Source organism: Peromyscus leucopus, chromosome 6, assembly GCF_004664715.2.
Source record: "Peromyscus leucopus breed LL Stock chromosome 6, UCI_PerLeu_2.1, whole genome shotgun sequence".
Taxonomy (NCBI): domain Eukaryota; kingdom Metazoa; phylum Chordata; class Mammalia; order Rodentia; family Cricetidae; genus Peromyscus; species Peromyscus leucopus.
In genome coordinates, this window is record NC_051068.1 from 45,285,198 (window position 1) to 45,309,006 (window position 23,809).

At 44.2% G+C, this 23,809-nt stretch overlaps 1 protein-coding gene across 1 annotated transcript in view; it reads left to right on the forward strand.

Annotated features, from left to right (window-relative positions):
• Positions 1 to 15,128: 15,128 nt before the first annotated feature.
• The window catches only part of Gfm1 (G elongation factor mitochondrial 1), a 48,315-nt gene continuing 39,634 nt past the window's right edge, over positions 15,129 to 23,809 (forward strand). Inside the window, 7 exon segments of the mRNA XM_028867235.2 lie at positions 15,129 to 15,212; positions 16,622 to 16,639; positions 16,641 to 16,736; positions 16,738 to 16,776; positions 18,722 to 18,854; positions 21,361 to 21,565; positions 23,572 to 23,688. Of these exon segments, the coding sequence (XP_028723068.1) occupies positions 15,129 to 15,212; positions 16,622 to 16,639; positions 16,641 to 16,736; positions 16,738 to 16,776; positions 18,722 to 18,854; positions 21,361 to 21,565; positions 23,572 to 23,688 (692 nt within the window).

The window sequence follows — 23,809 nt, forward strand, 5'->3', positions numbered from 1 at the left end:
TCTTTCTTGCCAATTGGACTCCTGGAGCTCCACCTGGGGCCTGGCCATGGATCTTTGCATCCGGTTCCCTCAGTCATTGGATGAGATTTCTAGCACAACAGTTAGGATGTTTGGCCATCCTATCACCAGAGTAGGTCAGTTTAGGCTGTCTCTCGGCCATTGCCAGTAGTCTATTGTGGAGGTATCTTTGTGGATTTCTGGGGACCTCCCTAGCACTTTGCTTCTTCCTATTCTCATGTGGTCTTCATTTATCATGGTCTCTTATTCCTTGTTCTCCCTCTCTGTTCTTGATCCAGCTGGGATCTCCCACTCCCCTAAGCTCTCTTTCCCCCGACCCTTGTCCTTCATTACCCCCCTCACGTCCAGTTTGCTCATATAGATCTCATCCATTTCTCTGTCACTGGACGATGCCTGTGTCTTTCTTGGGGTTCTGTTTTCTAGGTAGCCTCCCTGGAGTTGTGAGTAGCAGTCTTGTCATCTTTGTTCCACATCTAGTATCCTCCTATGAATGAGTACATACCATGTTTGTCTTTCTGAGTCTGGGTTACCTCACTCAAAAACCTTAAAATATTGAAACTGTATTAGTGATCCAGGCATGGTGGCTCCCACCTCCCCTCCAAACATCCTAGAAAGGGAGGCAGGAGAACTGCTGTGAGTTTGAGGCCCTAGACTATAGAGTGTGAGAACATATCTCAAAAATTTATATACATATATAAAAAATACACTATTAATATTTTATAAGAAATTATTTGAAAAAGAACAAGAATGATCAAGATTTGTTTTCAAGAAAATATTTTTAATTGCTTATGTACATGAATTTTGTTATAATTTCTGCATATAGTATAGGGTTTGTTCCATATCACATTCATACAATTTATCATCATTTATCTATCCTTTCTCCTAAAATTTTAATGTTGCAGATTTCTGTCTTGTCAAGAGTTCAATGACAGACTCCTTTTACAGTTAGAAAAGTACATTCTCTGGTCTGAAAACTAGAATAGTTGACTTTCTCAGAATTTGTTAGATGTGTAATTCTGAGCCATGTATCAATAATTTAGTTGCTCCTCTTAATTATACCATTTAAAAATCAGCCTTTTACTCTGGAGTTCAAGCACTAATCTATAGAACTTGGGGATGGCTGGGCGGTGGTGGCGCACGCCTTTAATCCCAGCACTCGGGAGGCAGAGCCAGGCGGATCTCTGTGAGTTCGAGGCCAGCCTGGTCTACCAAGTGAGCTCCAGGAAAGGCGCAAAACTACACAGAGAAACCCTGTCTCGAAAAACCAAAAAAAAAAGAACTTGGGGATGAAGTTTTTAAGAATATAGAGTGCTGTGGATATCGTTCTATATAAATAAAACACTGATGGCCAGTGACCAGACAGGAAGTATAGGCGGGACAAGGAGAGAGGAGAATTGGGGAAACAGGAAGAAGGAAAGAGAGACTCTGCAGCCACCGCCATGACCAGCAGCATGTGAAGATGCCGGTAAGCCACCAGCCACGTGGCAAGGTATAGATTTATAGAAATGGGTTAATTTAAGATATAAGAACAGTTAGCAAGAAGCCTGCCACGGCCATACAGTTTGTAAGCAATAGAAGTCTCTGTGTTTACTTGGTTGGGTCTGAGCGGCTGTGGGTCTGGCGAGTGACAAAGATTTGTCCTGACTGTGGGCAAGGCAGGAAAACTCTAGCAACAATAGAGATCTTGGTTATTTCATAATCTTTATCAAGGAAAAAAATTACCCCCAAAAAATCCAGTATTCTATAAGCCTCAGCATTTTCTAAGAAGTAAAATTATGCTCATACAGCCAGACGGTGGTGGCGCACACCTTTAATCCCAGCACTCGGGAGGCAGAGGCAGGCGGATCTTTGTGAGTTCGAGGCCAGCCTGGTCTACAGAACGAGATCCAGGAAAGGAGCAAAGCTACACAGAGAAACCCTGTCTCAAAAAACAAAAACAAACAAAAAAAATTATGCTCATACTTCACTAGCTGACTATAATATATGCTTGTTAACTTTACTGATCATTGTATTATGTCCTTGATTGGCCATTAAAAAAAGTTCATTCATTTAATAACCAAAATTAATTGAGCATATATTAGTTAAAATGTTCCTCTTATGCATGATTGGCCAAAGCAATAACATAACATTGGGAAGTTGTTATATTGCATAAATGTATTTTTATTTCATTTTAATGTGTTGTATGCATGTATGTGCCAGTGCACATTTGTGTATAGGTTCACATGCACATGCATGTAGAGGCCAGAGGATGACCTCAGGTGGTGTTCCTCAGTTGCCATCCACCTTGTTTGTGAAATGAGGTCTCTCATTGGCCTGGTGCTCATCCATTCAACTTAAGTTGTCTGGTTACCTAGCCCCAGGGATTTCCATGTCTCCACTTCCCAGAACTTGAATTGTACATACCACCAGCCTCATCTTTTTCACATGGGTACTCAGATCAAATTCAGGCCCTTGTGATCACAAGACAAGTATTTTCCCAACTCAGCCATCTCCCTTGCTAAAAGGCTAAATTGCTGTTTGGTTGATTTTTTGTTGTTGTTGTTTTTACATGCCAATCAAAGTTTCCCCTCCTTCCCCTCTTCCCAGTACCTCCTCTATCACCACCACCACCACCACCACCACCACCACCACCACCACCACCACCACCACCACCCAATGCACTCCTCCTCCATTTCTCCAGAAATAGGCAGGCCCCCTGTGGATTTCAGCCAGCCACAGTGTATCAAGTTGCGGTGAGACTAGACACTTCCTCCTCTTTACTAAGGCTGGACAAGGCGATCCAATTGGAAGAATGGGTCCCAAAAGCTAGCAACAGAGTCAGAGACAAACCCTGCTCCCTCTGTTAGGAGTCTCACATGAAGACCAAGTTACACAACTGTATCATATATGCAGAGGGCCTACGTCAGTCCCATGCAGGCTCCCTGGTTATGGGCTCATTCTTTCTGACCCCTATGAGCCCAGATTATCAGTTTTGTGGGGTTTCTTGTGGGTGCCCATGACACCACCAGGTCCTACAATCATTCCCAAGATGTGCCTAATGTTTGGCTGTGGGCATCTGTTAACAGGCCCTGATTTTTGTCTAGTCTAAAGCATGTGTTGAATGTAAAATCTTTCATAAAAGCCATCAAGCACATTTTAGTAAAATCTCTTTAAACTTTTACCTAGGATTTATATGAATTGGATACCAGCTCAAATTGCTGAAAGTAATTAAGACAGAACTTTGCATTAAAAATAAAGCCACTGCTCTCCATTCCTTGTAATAAGTATTAGCAAAAGCCATTGTTTCTTTGATTAATAGTAAATAATGGCTTAGCCTTAAAATGCATATTGGAAATAGAGTGGAAAGAGGTAATTGAGCTCCGTGTGTTAAATTGTTCAGTTGTAGTGCAATGAAGAGATTTTCTTTGTTGATGCAAAAATACAGTTGTAACCTCAAAAGGAATAAGAGAAAATTTATTCTGGAGCCAGTTGGAATGGACATGAACCAGGAATACAAATTCAGGTTACCCTGCATACCATCTTCCAACATGGAGATATTTCCTAAGTTTTATAATAACTGAACATAGTCATAAATCAAGATGTTTTCCAAATATGTTGATGAATACACAGTATAGCAAAGTTGAGCAAGATATACACCTGATGTGACTGTATGACATTCTTGAAATTGCAAAAAGGGTTTTGTTTAATAGTAACAAAAATGGGGGACTATTTGTGAAAAAGAGGGGCAATTAGGAGAGGGACTAGAGAGGGTGAAGGGGGGATAAATATGATCAACTCTCATTTCAAAAGAGGTGAGATAATTTATTCTGGAGCCAAACATGAGTGACTGTGACCTGCAAGCACAGATTCCAGTTTCCTTGAATACCATGTTCCAACATGGCAATAGTTCTATGAAGATAAGACTTTTAAAATCTGTCACTGGAAACATTAGGTGGGCGGGTTACAGCAAAAATCTGTGTGAGGCCTCAGATGCTATCTGATGACCTTATTCTTAGCCTTTGGTTGGTGGAGGTTAATAGTCTCTTAAATTTATATATTGCAAAAAGTCTCACCAGATACCCACAAGGATGTTAAGTCAGACTCAGAGCCAGGCAAGGAATGGCTATTAAGGGGCTAAAGGTAGCCCAGGGTAAGTTGTGATTAGGCTCTGGACATTCCAAACCCTCCACAGACATTAAGGTTCTCTGCTGTTATTTGGCCTTACAAAAGATTCAGGTGTAGTTTTGTAACCAGGCAGAAGTGAAGATACTTTGAAGAGACATTAGTGCCTCTGGAGGCACCAGGCTATTCAAACAATGGACCTCACAAAAAATGGGATTTTCCCCAGGAATCTCACGCTGGGAGAAGGAAAAGGTGTTAGGCACAGAGGGACCTGCCCTCCCAGAAAGATTTCACACAATTCTGACAACTTACCAAACCACTGTACAGGATGAGAATGAAATTTTGAGGGTGGGTCGGTTGGCAGGACCACACTTTGACCAGGACTGCTCTATTTCAACTTAAACCTCACTTCAGTACCCTGAACATGAACTTGGGGCTTCACTGGGTTTCTCTGTCCCTCTTCCCAATGTGGCCACGTTGAGTTAATCTCTTTGTTTTGCTTTCCACTTTAATTTGGCTCTTAACCGACTTGTTGAGAACAGGTACCTCGGCCTGGCTTGGGACACAGGTTGTGACTGAATGAAAATAAGGACATTGTTAATTCCACTGGGTGAGAATAAGACCACTACCACAATTTTGAGCCGAATTTGAAGCAAGCTTTAGTTAAATATTGGCCAGGATGATGGATTCTGGCCAGGTCCATTCCAGAGTTCCCAGAAAATGGCCTCGAGCTACTTTGGCCGGTGCTTATGAAGGCAAACCCACAAGGCTATGTACTTCCCGCCTTCATCCAATGGGGCCAAGCATACATTGGGATTTACTTCCTGCCTGTGAACCTCCTGCCTGCATGTGATCAAGCACATCTGGTGCAGTTGGGTCAACCAAACTTGTTTAGGGAAGTGAAAACAAACGGCTTGTTAGGCTTGTTATCGTATACAAACAACAGCCACCAGCACCTCAGGAAGCACCTCTCCTTGGGCAAGGGGCCTTGCAGGCTAGGGGTGTTTTTGTTTTATGGATCTCTTACAGTAATTAAAACATAACTTTAACTCTAACACATGACCGCTTCATGGTTGAGGAGAAGGGTTTTATTGTAGATATGAGGGAGAGAACAGCCAGAGGCATCTGGAAGAGTCCAGACTGAACATGGTCAACAGAACATGGCCACCTTCACCCCACCCAACCCCTGGACCGTGAGAGGGTTGGGGGAAGCCAGATAGGAAGATGAGAGGGAGAAGAGAGAGCAAGGAGGCCAAGAGCAAGCTAGCCAGGAGCCAAGAGGCCAAGAGAGCCCGTGGGAACCAAGAGAGCCTGCAGCCAAATGGCTGAGTTACATAGAATCAGAAGTTGGAAGAAGAGAAGCAAACCCCCACCCCTGGGCTGGAGAGGTTTAGGTTGGGGGGCAGGAGGAGAGTGCTGGGAGGAGCCACAGGGGCTGAGTGAGACTTTTCTCAGGCTTCTTTGGGACCTGATAGGGACACATACTCCCATCCCAAAATTTTATAGCAGTTGGAGAATTTTCACTCATACATGTATGAAACTGTCGAACTAAAATATATATGTAAACCACAAAGGTGGACAGTGAATGGCTATTTGGCTCCAGACCTGGAGCACAATCAGAGAAGTTTTAAATACTTTTAGAATCTTTAACACAAGAGCAATTTTGTTTGTTTGTTCCTGGGAGCCTCACTAACCAGCTGGTCAAATGTCACATTTTGTGTCCTAGGAAGGTTCATTGTTTGGATTTTTTGTTTGTTTGTTCGAGACAGGGTTTCTCTGTGTAGCTTTGCGCCTTTCCTGGAACTCATTCTGTAGACCAGGCTGGCCTCGAACTCACAAAGATCCGCCTGCCTCTGCCTCCCGGGTGCCGGGATTAAAGGCGTGCGCCACCACGGCCCGGCCCATTGTTTGGATTTTTATAAAGAGAGCAGAGCAGTCTTTAGGACAGAAACAATTAGTAAAGCCGCTAAGGAGGAAATCCCTGGATCACATCAAATCCAGCCACCGTGCCCTGAGTCTGGTTCTTTCCCGTCCTCTGTATCTGACATATTTGATTGTGACATATAATAGAACTATTACACCAAACACTGAAAGACTCAAGAACACAATTACCGAAAAAGTTAAGGTAGCAGATGAGGGAAGCACTTTTTAATCAGTTAAAACCCATGTATGTTTTTAACTATATAGATAATGTTTCCCATGTGTCTATGTGTCTTGTATTCTATGGAATGTTTTCTGTTTGGGGTATTTATCTCTTTAATTTTTGTTTTCTCTTTGCCAATTTAAATCAGTTACTATTAGTTCATATGGAATAGCTACATTTCCCCCTTTTATTGAAAATAGATATTTTTTCTCATTACTTTATTCTTATCACAGTTTCCCATCTATACTTTATTTCCCTCATATCCTTTATTCTACTCCCAGTTCCTCCCCACCTCCCCTCTCATCCAAATCTACTTCCTGTCTTTCATTAGAAAACAAACAGGCTTCTAAGGAATAATATATTATACAACACAATATGTACAATACAAAATATAACAAGATAAAACAAAAAACACGTCAGAATCGGACCAAACAGAAGGAAAAGAGCCCAAGAAAAGGCACAAAAACCAAAGACCCACTTGTTTGCATACTAAAGGAATTCCACAGGAACATTAAACCGGAAGCCATAACATATACACAGTGCCGGCCCTGTGCTTGCTGCCTCAATCCCTGTGAGTTCATTTGAGCTTTGAGCATATCGATTTAGAGAGCATTGCTGAGGTGTCCTCCGTTCCCTTTGGCTCTTAAACTCTGTCTCCTCTTCCACAGGGTTCCCTGAGCCTCAGGAGGGATTCTGTGGAGCTATCCCTTTTAGGGCTGAGTGTCCCAAGGTCTCTTACTCTGTGTAATGTCTGGCTGTGGGTCTCTATTTGTTCCCATCTGCTGCAGGAGGAAGCCTCTCTGCTGCGGGTGAGCAAGATACCAATCTATGATGACAGCAGACCTGGCCCCGCCCCTTGCTCATGGCTGCAAAGGGTGAACTAGCCAGGGCAATGCTGGAGAGCTCCCCCTGGTGGTGAGGATGGGGGAGAGCTGGTAGGCTGACCAACCCTGCAACTACCCAGGCCCAGAATCAGGGTTGTGTGTTGGCCCACCCCAACATCCATCCCATCTGTGATCTGCTGGAAGGAAGAAAGATCTCAAGATAATGTTGACTGTGTTGAAATTCTGAGTGTTAGCTAGTGAGGGACTTCAGACCCCTAAGTGAAGGGTTCTTTTTCTTCACATGTCCCCATAATTGTCCCTGTCTGTCTATCCTGCCTCAATTTCTCTCTGATATTTTGACCCCTTTCATTGTAAGAGGCAGGGAAGCCTGAAAGGCCATCTTCTATAAGGTTTTCCATAACGAATAGACAGATAGTTCCTACCTCTACATGGGGCCAAAGTCTCAATCTTTCTCATCTAAGGGGGACTTGAAAAGGTTTAAGCTTGGAGATATGAAGGTCATCATTCCTCGGAAATCTGGAAGAGAAGATAACATCAAACCACATAAACAATAAGCCATACAGTTGGTTGCTATGTCAAATCCTAATATTAACACTAAAATTAACAGGACTTTTTCTATTGTAAGATACCTAGTGACTATGCTGCTAGTAAGTCGTTAAAACTGGAGGAGTTGATAAAACCAGAAGCTGATAGAGTTGCACAAGTGATTAGGACCTGCCCTTTTGCTGACTGTAAGGAGAGTTTCTGGTGAGAGTCTTCCAAAACTGTGTGCTTATAGCTGGGGTTGGAGGGACAGTGAGAAGGAGCTTAAGAAAATGTTAATTGTAATTCTTGATTCTTAGCTGTTCAAAGGCTTCGATCAGATCCATGAACAACGATGGATCCTTTCCTTCTCTTATTTCCCCGGTAATCCTGTCCTCTCCCAGTAGCAGAGTTTAGTTTGGTCCAGTAAATGGAAGGTCACAATAAAGATGAAATCAGGTAACTATTATATTGCTTTAAAACATCATCTCAATAAAATCATCTTTCCCCATGTACCAAACACTAGTGGCAAGGGTACAAATCAGAGTTTTAGGTTCTTTGAACATAACCAAGTCTTATTTCTTATAATCAGAAAAAGAAACAAAACTCCAATAGGGGTTACTTGTAACATTTTTCTTTGTATTGGTAAAATATGAATATTATTTAATTTTAATTTTTAATTCTGGCTACAAATACTCTTTTAATCAAGAAACATGGACTTTTTAAAATATAAAGCATCACAAGTGGTGTTGTCTTTTGAGTCTAATGGTTTTCTGTGTAATTTGGAAAAAAAGAGTCAATCCAAATCTTTGAATATCCCATGAGACAATAGCACCAAACTTACTTTAAGGTAGCTAGATTTCTTTTTCTTTTTTCTTTTTGGGTTTTCAAGACAGGGTTTCTCTGTGTAGTTTTGGTGTCTATCCTGGATCTCGCTCTGTAGCCCAGGCTGGCCTCGAACTCACAGAGATCCGCATGGCTCTGCCCCCGGAGTGCTGGGATTAAAGGAGTGCACCGCCACCTGGCAGGGCAGCTGGATTTCTAAGAATGTCATAGGGCGCCATGTAGTGGGTAGCCATTCCAGCTTGGATCTGAAATTCAACCCCCATTGAGACTCTGGCAACTGTCACGCCTACAAGGCGGGGCGAGGGAGGCGCCTGGAGACCCGAGAGCTGGATGGGCCAGCGCTCTCTCTGTGCGGGGACACTGAACGGTGAAGGTGGACTGTGCAGAGCTCCGGAGAACACCGCTGGATTGCAAAACACCTTCCCCAGACCCTGCAACCTACCTTTCACTTAATTTGTGAGTTACGCCATTAAATAAATATCCTTTTAACTACGTGGAGTGGCCAAAATAATTTCTCCAATAGCACCACATCCGGCATCGCCCTAGGATCAGACTTGACTAGGGTGACCAGGAAATGAAGAAGATACACACACAGAAAAGCCAGAGTTGGTGGACAGGGCTCTCTGCTGGAGAAACCACAGGACCCTGCTTTTGTTTATATAGAGTTGAACAGGGAGGTGGGATTATTACAATTGAAGGCAGAGTCAGGGTTTATGGTGTATGGCAGGATCAAGGAGACAGTTTCGCTCATCTTAGTAGGAGCAGCTTCTGTAGGGGAGCAGTCATCAGGCCATGGAGATCTGGCTAGGAGAAAGCCACGGTGGACATTTTCTGCACACACTGTCAAGATCTACACATGAACTGGCGAAGGCTTTATTTACCATTTCCCTCTGAGCCTCTCTCCAGCGGAGGTAGTCTTCGCCATTTACACCAGGTCTGAGGCTAGGGTCCTTGACATGGCTGTGCCCATGCCAACAACACACTTCACTCAGGACTTCACACACTCGGGCCTTCCTACAATAAGGCTTTTAGAGGTTTGTTTGTTTGTTTGTTTTGTTTTTTTCTGTCTCTAAAAAATATAGTAGAAACATGGTCCAATTGCCTGGACCCAGGTAACACTTTTTTCTTAGTAATTAAGAGAATTTTATTTCTAGCTGTAAGAATTTAGATTTGAAATAGAAGTACAGGGGAAGGTCTCAAAGTCCTGGGAACTGGTACTACAGAGGGGTGTGAGCCTCCTAGTGTGGATTCTGGGATCCGAACCTGAGCCCTCAGCAAGAGCAGTAAACACTCTTAACCACTGAACCATCTCTCTGCCCCCAAATTTAAAACCTACATTTTACAGCCCAAATTATACAGAACAATAAGAGAATTCTCTAATGGAGGTTAGTTACTCTTAGTAATTCTCTTGGTTATTGTTCTCATGCTGTGAAAAGACACCATGACCAAGGCAACTTATAAAAGAAGACATTTAATTGGGGGCTTACTGTTTCAGAGAGAGGGTGAGTCCTCATGACCATCATGGCAGGGAGCATGGCAGCAGGCAGGCGGGCATGTAGTTTAGATCTGACATCTGAGGCACAAATTGGAGGCAGAAAGCGAGTCTGGGCCTGGTGTGGGCTTTTGAAACCTCAGTTCACCAGGTAGGGACCAAACACTCAAAGATGTGAGCCTCTGGGCCCAATCAGATACCACAGAGGTAGTGAAAAATGTTCAACTCCTTTTAAATACGAAGATTTGAGTAAGTGAAGTTGGAGGTGTGGCTAAGCAAACAGCAAAAATGCAATTCATGTGAGGATCTGATTTTATGCTCATTTGTACCTCCACCTAAACCAATGTTAGGATTACTTTATCGCTTATGACTATTCCAAACAAAATTCCAAATATCTTTGACCATGCTTTTAAAATATCTCAAAGTTAGAATGATTTAAGAAAGAGAACATAGTAGAGATGTTACTAGAGAGGTTTTGTAACTAAACTCAATTGTCAATGTAGTTGAAGCTAAGTATAATGCTTTTCTGTTACTGTAATGAAACACCATTTTTTTTTTCAAATCTTAAATGGTCTTTTAATAAAAACAAAAACAAAAACAAAACCCTGAGCCAGATATCAGGGTAAAAGCTGAAAAACCAGATCAGCCAGCCTACTACTTCTTACCTCTATGAAATCCTCAGCCTAAAAGAGTGAGTTCCTGTTTCCTCACACCTTATATGCCTTTCTCTGCTCTGCCATATTACTTCCTGGGATTAAAGGCCTGTGTGCTTCCCAAGCAAAGGCATGAGATCTCAAGTGCTCTGATTAAAGGTGTGTGCCACCACTGCCTGACCTCTCTGTCTAATCTAGTGACTGGCTCTGTCCTCTGATTCTCAGGCAAGTTTATTAGGATACACAGTATATCACCACACATCATGACCAAGGCAACTTTTAGAAGAGTTTACTTGGTTTATAGTTCCACAGGGTAGGAGTCACAGAGGCAGGGCAGAGGTGGAGCAGGCATGGATGCTGGAACACGATGGTGACCTCTCACCTTTTCAGCCACAAGCACCATGCAGAGAGAGTGAACTGGAAGTGACAAGAGTCTTGAAACTCTCCAATCCAGCCTCTGGTCACATGTTTCCTCCAGCAAGCCCATACCACCTAATCTTCTCCATATAGGACCACCAACTGGAGACTGAGTGTTCAAATGTGGAGCCAATGGGGACACCATTCTCATCCAAGCCACTACAATGAGTATCATCCAGATCTTCTTTTGAAATCCCATATATGTGTTTCAGAAGAAGTTGGCCCAAGTTTCAGGTGAAAAATAGTTTACCTAATGAAATTTTGTAGCAAAGGAGGTAGTTAGAACAATCTGATAGAGGCTGAAAGGGGTCTTTCTTCCCAGTTGATGAAGTGTCCTGGCTTTGGTTCTCAGTTCCCTAGTTTAGCATCTTACAGAGCCCACGGTGGAAAGATCTATAACCAGTTCTGAATTTGCAGTTTATTTTCTCAAGACATAGTGTCTCTGTTTATCTCTGACTGTCCTGGAATTCACTTTGTAGACCAGGCTGGTCTTGAACTCACAGAGATCTGCATTCATTTACCTCCAGAGGGCTGCCACCACTGCCTGGCTAGGACACCCACTTCTTAAGAGGAGATAATGGCCGGGTGGTGGTGGTAGTGACGGCGGCAGCACACGCCTTTAATCCCAGCACTCGGGAAGCAGAACCAGGTGGATCTCTGTGAGTTCAAGGCCAGTCTGGTCTACAGAGTGACATCCAGGACAGGCACCAAAATAACATGGAGAAGCCCTGCCTCAAAAAACAAAAAAAAGAAAAAAAGGGGGGGAGGGAGGAATAACATGTTTTCCAAAAAGAGTAGACCTCAGATGTAGAGGACCTAGAGGAGTGCCATCATTTGGCCATTAATTCAGAGGACTGAAGATTGCAGGTAGGATGAGAAATTTGTACAGCAAACCAAATAGACTTACAAATACATTTTATAAAGATTTGAACATTTTTCATTATGTTCATTATACCTCATGGTTATTATGTAATTTAGCAGGAACACCTCATATAGAATTAATTCTTAGTACAACTTTCCCTACTACCAAGGCATTGGCTATGCAACAAGCAAAGGCTTTACCCGGGAGGCAAATATACAATCGACATTTACATAAAACCAAATCACTATGTTTTAAATGGCTCATCAATAGGAGGATAAAATATACAATTCTTGTTCTCTAGGCCACTTTTTTTGTAAATGTTACTGAGAGAAGATCAATATTTTAAAATCTTATTATAAATATAGAAACAGGGATTAGTTCTACACCAGGGTATGGAATTTTGACCTTTTATGATCAAAGAATCATTCTAATGATACTCAGTTGTAGTAATCACACCATTACCATCTTTTAATTAACATTTGCAATGTTTTTATAATATGCTTTAACCTTCTCTAATAGGTTTTGCCTCATCTTTTATTTTTCATTTTGGAACAATCTTTACCTTAAGACAAAGTGTTATTTTACCATCCAAACCCCTGTCTGGAGATTTCAGTCCAGTGGCTTCCATTGCTACATCTTCAGTGCCAACATTAACTAGATCAGGCAGGACTTTGGGGGAGGTTAGACAAGAAAGAAAATGTGCAGCATTAGACACAAATCAGCAATATAGAATTTCAGAATTAGCTGAAATTCAGAGTCATCAGCCTTGTTCTAAGTGTTTCAATTTTTATGACTATATAAGCAAAGTTTTGACAGAATTTTTAGAGGTTAGAGGAAGGTAATTATTGGGTGGTAGAGATTCCAGCAAAGCATACAACACCAGAGTCACACAGAGAACAGGCCACCCGTGTACACAGCTCCTCCAGTTGCCCTACAGCCCCTTCTTCTCTTCGTTTCCTTCTCCACCAGTGGTTCTGCGACTGCTTTAAGAGATGTTCTCCTCGGCCCCCATCACAGGTATAATCAAAGCTTATCATTGGCCATTCCCAATCTAAGCAATAGTAGCCGGCAAGAGTACAAAATATCTCCAGGACTACATCTCTGAGCTAGGCTCTTATTAAAGAACATGGTTCTGGCTTTTTTTTTTTTTTAAAACAAGAATGGAGTCATTAAAGACATCACTGTGATTTACCATGTGACATCGTGAAAGAGAGCAGGTACAATGAACTACAGGAGAAAGTGCAGGATGTGTGCACATGTAGAAACAGATGAGGGAGCTGCTCACTCTCCTCCGCAGATGTGAAAAAACTAAGGTGATAACTCCGAGGAAGAATGGAAAGGACGAGAATGTTGGTCAGAAAACAGTGGTGAGAATTTGGAACCAGTGTTTGGTCTCTGGAGGTCCTATCCTGTCTAGGTTGTAGCTGACGGTAGAAGTACACTAAAGACACAGAGCCCGCTGATCTTCCTTTTCTACAAGAAAGTACTTGGAACAACTCTCACATGGAAAGAAGTGTCCTAGTGTCTTGACCTCAAGCTTTGGTCTCTTCCGACAATGCCTCCACCTGTACAGTACTGGGATATCCGTCCCAAAGAGCATGATGAGCAACATTGAACTTCCACCAAAGTGGAGATAACAATAACTGTCATGTCCAGATCATGGGGACCCCCACCACGGAGACCGAACCCCGCATGTAAAAGCAAAGAGCCTTTATTTCAAGCTCCGGAACTTGGTCCCTCTGTCCGACACAGCGGTGAGAGCAGAGAGCCCTGAACTCAGGTGGGGCAGAGTTTTTATCATAGTAGAGGTTGGGGTGAGGGGATTTCCAGGGTTCAGGACCCTGATTGGCTGACAATTGTCTAGGGGTATCTGTAAAACAAAAGATAGGTGTGTGCTAGACTCAAGGACATCTGGTCACCTTATCTAATGGTTGAAATGTTTGAGGTGTCAGATACTTCCTCACATCTGGGTGGGTCCCTGGGTGGTATCAGCTTAAGACTTTTCCTGGATCTGGGTGTTGCCTGCCAGTAAGCCTGTCACAGAAGCTGTGCCTTGGCCACTAAGCCTGTCATGGCTGCTGTGTGGTCAAGCTATTTTGGGGCCCCCTCACAGTAACAATGGTCCACAGCACCATTTTCAGCAGAGAGGGAATATGGTGTGACTTAAAAGGACCCTTTTCGTCAGTGTGTTGAGACTGTACTGAAATACAGCAAAGACAGACGCAGCAACTCAGTCAGCCTAGGGCTCATCACAGTAACTCCAGGAAGAAATGGTCCAGTTGAGCGGGGGAATGAAGTGGAAAGTTCTGGATACAGCCTCAGGGTGGCAACCGTAGGTAGGATGTGCTGGAAGCTTTAGACATAGGCATCAGCAAGTGGTGCCAAAGTGAGTGCCATCGTTGGCCGGACCAACGGGAAGAACAGATTCTATTGCTGCCATGGAGACTGTAGGGGAAGGGTTGGGGGAGGGCAGAGGCTCCCTTTTGGACCTATCAAGTTTTAGATGTCTTTAAGATGTCTAAGAGGAGTCACGCGTGCAGTTTTGTAGACACAGGATGCATAGCTAATACGACTGACGAACAATAAAGATTGTTTCGAAGGAAATTTATTTGTAATTCAACATTTGTCTCTTATTTCCCCCATATTGTACTTTGTGTGTGTGTACTTCTTCCGCTGAATTGTTGTAAACATCATCCCATTGTTATGCAGATAAAACAACCGTGTCTAAAATTTGCTGCTTTTCTTTCGTTTTGTTGCAAAGGGGTCTGTCTCAACTGTCTAGTCTTGACTGGCCTGGAACTCGATGTCGACCAGGCTATCTCGGAACGCACAGAGATGCGCCCAGCTTCGCCTCCGACGTGTTGTTGTTGTTAAATCCATGCGCCACCACGCCCGGCACGTTCTTTTTATACAGTGGGGATTTTTAAATTTTTTTTTTTCCTTTAGAAACAAAGGAACCAAACTATGCCCACTCAGCAGCAATGCCACCTCCCCGTGACGATCCACTGCACAAACTGCACTTTCTCCTCCTGACCAGGAGATGGCGAGCTCTACCTGGCGCTCAGACCGAGGTGCCTCTCCCGCTGCCTTCCTCCAGCCGTCCTCCTGACCTTCCTCCCGGAAGTGCTCTGCGGCCCGGGTTGCCGGCGTGACTTTGAGCGCTTCCCGCTGCTGCCGGTGCAGAGCGGAGCGGAGCGGGAGCCCTGCAAGTGGCTGATCCAGACTTGCCATGCGGCTGCTGCGGGTCGCCGCGGCCCTGGGGCGTGGGCCGCTCCCTCGGGTCCCTGCCGTCCTGGGCTGGCAGGGGAAGCAGGTACTGGTGCCCGGCGAGCCTTCCAGAGCCGGGCAGGTGGCAACACCCCTTCCTTTACCCGGGGTCTTGAGCGGCGCTGTCCGGAGACCCCGAAAGCTCCTGGGTATCCGCAGGCCAGCTCGGCCTTGAGACCCGCAGCCCTGCACTGGGGTCTCCTGCTTCTTGATGGGTATGATTTATTACCTTAAAGAGAAGCGCCCTGCGTGAAGTCAGATGAAAAGTTAGTGTCCCCGGGCTCGTGCCCCCGGTTTCTGACTGGTTATCTGTCCAGTGCTCTTCTGACTGCTGAGTATGGCTGGATGCTCTGTACGGGTGCTGTGTTCTTTGATTGGCGCCCAGCTTCCTGGTGCTTTTCTCTGGTCATGTTTCCCACTTAGGTGCATAGATTCAACTTTGTAGGCCTTTGGAATGAGGTACTCCGCTTGGGCAGCCACTGGTAGATGTGCCACCTGTTATGGAGCCCTGGTCTGTTTTGCTGTCAAATGTCCCCGTGGCTTAATCGTCCAGGCACTTGTCAACTGTCTGCTTCTCCATGCCAGTTCTCTCTTCCCAAAAGTTGTTGCAAAGCATTTGGGTTTGCAGTTTTGTTTTGATTCCATAAACACATCCTCTGTCCCCACTGTAAAGTTAGCAGGAACAACTACCACCAGAAATAAATAAAAAGATAAAATAAAAAGGTACTTCACTGTTTTGTGCAGATGAACTGGGTAACCTTTGGGGGTTGTCTTGGGCAGTTAGTTGTCTAGACTGTGCATGTCTTTCATGCACCCTTGCTAGCTGTGAACTACAGGAAGGGGGAAGACAGAAAACCCAAGATACAATTTAATCTAAAACTTATATTTATTATTAAAGCGGTCTTTGAGAGGTAGAGTTCTGATTTTATAATATTCGGTGTGTATTTTAAAGCTAAGGTCTGGGACAGGCAAGGTGGGCTCAGACGTAGGGGCAGTTGCCAAGCTTGACAACTTGAGTATCAGTCTTGAGACTCACATGGTGGCCGGCCTGATGAGACTCCTTCAAATTGTCCTTCTCACCTCCACATGACTTCTCTTCCAGAGAAAGAGTTCAATTCCTAGTTCTTACATGTCAGCTCAGAATGATCTATAACTCCAATTCCAGGGAATGCAAGGCTCTCTTCCTGCACCAGGCATGCATGTGATGCACAGACATACATGCAAGCAAAACACATATGCCCCAAAATAAACAAATCTAAAAAGTTTAAAACTAACATTTAGCAATTGTGTCTGCCCTGCTTTATTTTTCAGTATTATTGGGAATTAAATCCAGGGTTCTGTGTATAATACCTCTTGCGTTGAGATTGAGAAAAAAAAAAAAAAACATAGTTCCCATTTTAATTGTGATCTCTTATGAAAGGTATGTTAAATTGAGCTTTAAAAACTATTTTTCAGGCTAATTGGAAGGCCTTACCGCTGGTGTTCATCAGGAATAATTCCCAATGAAAAAATCCGAAATATTGGGATCTCAGCTCACATTGATTCTGGGAAGACAACGTTAACGGAGCGCGGTGCTGTACTACACTGGCAGGATCGCCACGATGCACGAGGTGTGTGGTGAATGGTTGATTCCAGAGGGATCAAGAGCTTGGTTTGTATTGTTCTGTAGTTAGAATTTTATGAGCGTAACAAAACCTGGGTCATAGAGGATTGTTGGCCAAAGTCAGATGCACGAAGAGGGTGGGTCACACTGGCTTTATGTTACTGTGACTGATCTCTGTAGAGGAGATCACTGTGAGTATCCTGAGGAAATGCAGAGTCAGTGTCATGGACCCTTACACAGCTGTTATAATAGTCTTCACCATTTAATGAAGGGTACGTGTTTTTACTGTTAAATAGGAAGTGAATTTTAAAGGATGCTGCTGTCGATGGAAAAAACCATAGCCCTCATCTTAAAAGAAATAAAAATTTATTCTGGAGCCATTTGGAGTGACCATGGCCCGGGAACACAGATTTAGGTTACCTCAAATTCCATGTTCCAACATGGAAGCAGATTCATAATGTTTCAGTTTATAGAACAAAGAAAGGTATAAATCGAGGCGAGTTTAAAATGCATTGGTGGGCGCCCCAGAGAGGCAGGCATAGTGAGCTACGGGGAGCGGTTCTTTAGGCCCAAGATGCTCTCTGATGACATTCTTAGCTTTAGGCTGGCGGAAGCCAGTGTCCTGCTAAATTAATGGCGTCTAAGAGGTTTGTATTTATTATCACCAGGTGTTAGTTCAGATCAGAGTGGGGCAAGGAATGGTGTAGTGATATATTGTGTGCCTAATAAAATTTACCTGAAGATCAGAGAACAGAACAAGCTGCTAGATTAAACATAGAAGCCAGGCAGTGGTGGCGCACACCTTTACTCCTAGCACTCAGGAGGCAGAGATCTATCTGATCTCTGAGTTCAAAGCCACCCTGGACTACATGAGATTGACTCAGTCTAGGAGAGAAACGAGCCAGGCAGTGGTGGCACACAACTTTAATCCCAGCACTAGAGAGATTGAGACAGGAAGTGATATGGCAGGGCGGAGAAAGGTATGTGAAGTGTGCGGAGACAGGAACTGGAGGCTTTTTCGGCTAGAGGCTTTTCAGGCTGGGGAATCCTAGAGGTAAGAGATGCCTTGTTCCTTTGTCTCTCTGATCTTCAGGCAAATTTTATTAGGGTACACAATATAGCACCACAGAATGGCTGTTCCAGAAGGTTAAAACTAGCCCAACGTAAGGTAATTAACTTCTGAACCTGTAAAATTCCAATCTCTCTCTCCAGTACTGAAATTCTGATTAATCCAACAATCTCTGCAGGCACAGACTCCTTCATTCACAGCCAGACACAGCTTCTTTTCAGGGATTTTTGTTCACAGTGTTGAGTATAAGCTATATTAAAAACCTGTCAGAAAAAAATTAATTTAAAATATTGACACTTGAAGCCAGATATGGTGGCACACGCCTTTAATCCCAGCACTCAGGAGGCAGAGGCAGGCAGATCTCTGTGAGTTCAAGGCCAACCTGGTCTTCAGAGTGAGATCCAGGACAGGCTCCAAAGCTTCACAGAGAAACCCTGTCTCGAAACACAAAAACAAAAAATATTGACACTTGAAAGAAGCTGCCGTACCATGGAGTAACTTACCCCTTCAGTTTAAACTGTTCTTCAGGTAAAGAGCATCCAGTAAAGTATACACTTTACAAGCTGAGCCCTAACCTTTTGTGCCTCAGAATCCACGTGGAAGAGAGCTGGAAGGTCTGTTTCTGAGTGTCAGTTTGTAGACTGTGCAAGGCCAGCAGACGGCAGTACAGAGGGAGACAGGAGGTTGCCCCAGATACTGGGCAGCAGCTGAAGAGGTTAACTGAGCATGGGAGCTGAGACGGGAAACCCTGTCACAAACATAAAACATCAGTTTATGAAATGATACCGTCAAAGTGTCAGGCTTATATGACAGTTGTGTATGTTAGCTTTGAATTTCTTTCTTGGGATGACAGAAGAGTCTGAATTTTTGTGCTTATGTTTAGGTGAAAGGTAAAGATGGAGTTGGTGCTGTCATGGATTCCATGGAACTAGAGAGACAGAGAGGAATCACTATTCAGTCAGCAGCTACCTACACCATGTGGAAAGACATCAATATCAACATTATAGATACTCCGGGTAAGCAAGCCCTGTGTTCCCTAGTTCCTTTGGGCAAAAATATGTGTAGCTCTTTCTTCTACTATGACCCAGTTCACCTTCAAGTATCAAATTTTAAAAGTGCAAAACTTAGCCGGGCAATGGTGGCGCACGCCTTTAATCCCAGCACTTGGGAGGCAGAGCCAGGCGGATCTCTGAGTTTGAGGCCAGCCTGGGCTACAGAGCAAGATCCGCAACAGGCACCAAAACAACATAGAGAAACCCTGTCTCAAAAAACAAACAAACAAACAAACAAAAGAACAAAACTTAATTCTTATCAGATTTAGGACTTAAAGCACTTCATCTGTATGTGGCTTCTTTGAAAAATAGCACAACCAAGTAAGGCGGGCTCTTGCCTTTAGCATATTGTCGAATTCCCTAGAAGTAATCCTGTTGAGCCTTGAACCTGATGCTGCGTGCATAGAATTGGTGGGATGAGGAATCTGCATTACAGTTTGAAGATGGGTGTAATGAGCATAGATTAAAAACATTTCATAGTGTCCGGTTAGTTAGTTTTTTGTCAACTTGACACAAGCTAGAGTCAATGGGAAGATAAAGTGCCGCCACCATCAGATTGCCTGTCGGCACGTCTGTGGTGCATTTTATTCATTGCTAATTGATAGAGGGCCAAGCCCACTGGGGGCACAGCCCCCCAACCCCTCCCCACGTGTGCACAGGTGCTCCTGAGAGATACAAAAAAGTGTGCTAAGCAAGCCAGTGTGGAGCCTCCATGATCTCTGCTTTAGTTCTTGTAGCCGGGTTCCTGCTTTGAGTTTCCTTTATAGTGGACTCTAACCTGTGAGCCAGATCAACCCTTTCCTCCCCAAGTTGCTTTTGGTCATGATGTTTTATCCAAAACAAAAACAAAACGGAGGGGAGGAACTGACTAATACAGAACTTGGGACAGCTTGTGGTTACTGCTGTGACAGACCTGACCTGTTGGAGAGGATTGTGGAAGGCCTTTGGAACTCTGAGCTGGGAAAGTCATCGAGTGCTTAGAACTTAATGGGCTACTGTGGGTGCTCAGAAAGTAGGGACGCTGAAAGAGATGCCTGTGAGGTGTGGCTTACGAAGTTCCAGGGGGAAGCAAAGGCTGTATCAGGGCCGCTTAGGTGATATTTTGAATAAGACTCTACAGTGTCCGGTCAGCTGGGGCTGAAGAATCAGCTGTGATGAACAAGAACCACTGAAGAAGCATTTGCTCTGCTCAGACAGTCCATGCTGGTCTGCTGGAGGTGAGAAGGTAGCAGCGATTAAGAAGAAGCCAGCATCACGGAGGTGAACCCTTCTGGGAGCAGGGTTAGCACACACAAGCTGTGGTCTAGAGGGGGCCAGGATGTCATGTCCTGCTGGCCACTGAACTTGGTGATGTGAAAGCGTCATCCGAGCAGTGCTGGTTTTGAAGGCATGCGGGGAGAGCAGCGGAAGCGTGGCACTGTGAGAGGCCGTTGACGTGAGGGCAGCCCCAGTTGCAGTAGAATGCCCGGGACTGACAGGGTCCTGGAGAAGAATCGAGGCTTGGCGTCACGTGGTAGGGTTAGCCCCGAAGAGATTCTTAGGAGAGGCTGTGGGTGGAGGCGCAGCCCAGCTTCAGTAGAGACCCCAGCGTTTTGGAGGTGCCAGTACTCTGGGACAACCAACAGGGACAGGTTGAGGAGCCGGCCTGAACCTAGGAGAGGCGCTGTATGTGTTGTGGTTGGTGGAGCCCGAGAGGTGGAGCTGCCCAAGCCCTTTAGAGCTTTGACACTGTGGATGTTTGGGTTCGCTTTGATTCGATTGTGCCTGGTCCTGACTCTTCCCTCCTGGAGTGAGTGAGAAAGTACTTACCTTGTGTTTTCATTTCATAGGAACCCACGGTTATGAGATCTTGACTGTTTTAGAGACTTTAGACTTCTCAAAGAGATTCGGGTTTTAAAGACCGACACTTTTAAAGTTCTGTTCTATATGTGGTACTATATTAACGTGAGATCTGGAGGATAAACAAGAAAAAGATTAGTTAAGATTGTTGTGTTGCTATGCCAGGTTGACAAGGGATCAGTTGTCTTGGCTAGTTTTTTGTCACTTTGACACAAGCTAGAGTGGGAACAGAAACCTCATTCGTGAAAATACCTGTCAGATCGCCTGTAGGAAATTCTGTGTGTGTATGTGTGTGTGGGTGGGGGGCCGCATTTCTTAATTGCTAATGAATAGGAGGGCCCAGCTCCCTTAGGGGTGGTCGCACCCCTAGACAGGTGGTCTTGGCTCATGTAAGACCGTGGACTGAGCTAGCCATGAGGAGCGAGTGAGTAAGCAACCGTGGTCTCGGCTTCCGTCCCTGCCTTGAGTTCCTGCCTTGGCTTCCCCAGGTGGTGGACATAACCTGTAAGCCACATAAACGCTTTCCTCCCCAGTTGTTTTGGGTATTTATCACAGCACTAGGAAACCTAACAAGGACAAATAGTTTGTACATTAACAGTCCACACTGTTCTTGAAAACCCTCCTCATTTAGGCCATGTGGACTTCACGATAGAAGTGGAAAGAGCCCTGCGCGTGTTGGATGGTGCAATCCTTGTCCTCTGCGCCGTTGGTGGAGTCCAGTGCCAGACCATGACTGTCAATCGTCAGATGAAGCGCTACGACGTGCCATTTTTAACCTTCATTAACAAGCTGGACCGAGCGGGCTCCAACCCAGCCAGGGCCCTTCAACAGATGAGGTACTGAGCCTCAGGAGTGTTGATCCGGACAGCAGACTTCACATTCAGGACAATTAATTCAGTTATTGTGTCTGTCCTAAAGTGTTTTTTTTTTCTTGTTTCACAAATGCATTTCTGTGAGTCTTGGTAAATGGACCACAGTCTCAGTGGTTTAATTAATCTGTGGTTCCGCAGCTGCCTTCACTGTCAGTGGGGAAAACATGTCGTATTTCTGGGGTAGGTGATGATTCTGGAATACAGTCCAGCAGTTTCTGCCGCTGTGCTCTGTCAGAGAAGTCCACGCTGCTAGAGATCCTTGCTTTGCCTTTAGTTAAACCTGGAGAAGGCTTTGGTTTTAACAGATGGAGCAAACGCAGCTGCCTTGCCCCTGTCAGACTTTACAGAGCAGAGCTGATGGACATGGCTGGACCTTCTGTGTAGGAAATGGGCTAAGTGGCGGATCTGATGCCAGATTCCGATGGAGGGTGTATCTGCAGATGTGAAAGTGAGATTTGTCTTCTCCGGGTGTTTGAATATTTTTCGTCCTTATTTTACCTGTGTTTGGCACTAGAAGAACTCTTTCTACCAGTTCTTTTTCTGTTTTCGGAGCAGCTTCTTTTTCTCCATTATTTGATTATTCTGGTTTATCTTTTCTCATTTTGGAACTCTTGTGAAGCAGATCTGGGGACCTGTGGACCTGGCCCTCATATCTTGTCTTCAATCATACTTTCTATCTTCCTCTTATTATGCACCAGCTGATGAGAAACTCCTTTGTGTGTGTGTGTGTGTGTGTGTGTGTGTGTGTGTGTGTGTGTGTTCATGATGACTGTGGGGGGGTGCCATGCCACTCACACGTGGGCATCAGGACAGCTTTGTGGTTTGGGTCCTTTTACATGGACACCAGAATAATTGAATTTTGAGTTACCAGGCTTTCATGGCGAGTGTCTCTGCCAGTTGAGCAATCTTACTGGCCCAAACAGAATTTTTGAGGTTAATTTTTAGCTCATGAATTGGATAGTCATCTGTGTCTTTTCTGTTATTTAGCCTTTTAAAAATATTCAGCAATATATAGCTAATTCCATAATTTTTCATTACTGTAACTTTTTTTTTCATAGAGGTACTTTACAAATCTCTAAGTTTGGTCTCGGGATGTAGCTCCGTGATAGAGCACTTGCCTAGTATGTTTAATCCCTAGCACTACAAAATCTTAAATTAAATCTTATATTCTTTCCTCTGGTAACTATTCTTAGATACTAATACATTTCTTTAAAAAATATTTTTAGGCAGTTATTCTTATTTATGTGTCTGTGTAAGTGGACACCTGTGTGCAGGTATCCAGGGTGGCAAGAAGAGGTGTTAGATCTCTGGAGCTGGAGTTACAGGCAGTTGTGAACTCCCTGGCAGATGCTGAGAAACAAATTCAGGTCCTCTAGAAGAGCAGCAAGCCCTTTTAACCACTGAGCCATCTTGCCAGCCCCAGACATTAGTACGTGCCTTATGTTTACCCTTTTTCTGTAAGCTCTTCAGTGCCTTCAAATTCCAGTCATGTCCACTTAGCTGTCTGCCATAGTTCCCCACGGAGCCCTGGCTCACCCTACACAGCTCCACCAGAGTGTATCTCAAGGTGGAGTCCCTCCTGGTAACTGTGAGTGAGTGTGCGCAGTAGTGGGCTGATGTGTGTTCCCGTGAGAACCCCCTGTCTGCATGGCTGTCTTTCTGTCACGTGATTTAAGAATGAGAACTAGGCTGCTATCTTGCTGTCTTAATCTGCCAGCCGTTGATTTTTCTCCTTCCCTCTGCTTCAGGACGGGCACAGTCAGGGAGTCTGGGGTAGAGGTGATTTCGGCTTCTCTGTTTGTTTCCTTGTTAGCTCCTGAGTTTGGATGTCTGTTGTGGTTGCTTTGCTTCTCTCCTTACCTGCTGTTAGCATCCACCTCAGTTCTCCGATATCTGCCACTGCTTGTTTGCTTGGTTTGTGCCTTTTGTTATTTCCAAATAATTTTGAAACAAATATTTTTGTTTTTCAGATCCAAACTAAATCACAACGCAGCATTTGTGCAGATACCCATCGGCATGGAGGGTGATTTTAAGGGTGTTGTAGACCTCATTGAGGAGCGAGCTATTTACTTTGATGGAGACTTTGGGTAAGTGCTAAACCACACTGCTAAAATCTTATATTTTAAAAAACATCACAGATAGGGAAGACATAAGTTAAACATAGACCAGTTATCTTTTTGGAATGTGCCTGAATGTCATTCTTTAAGG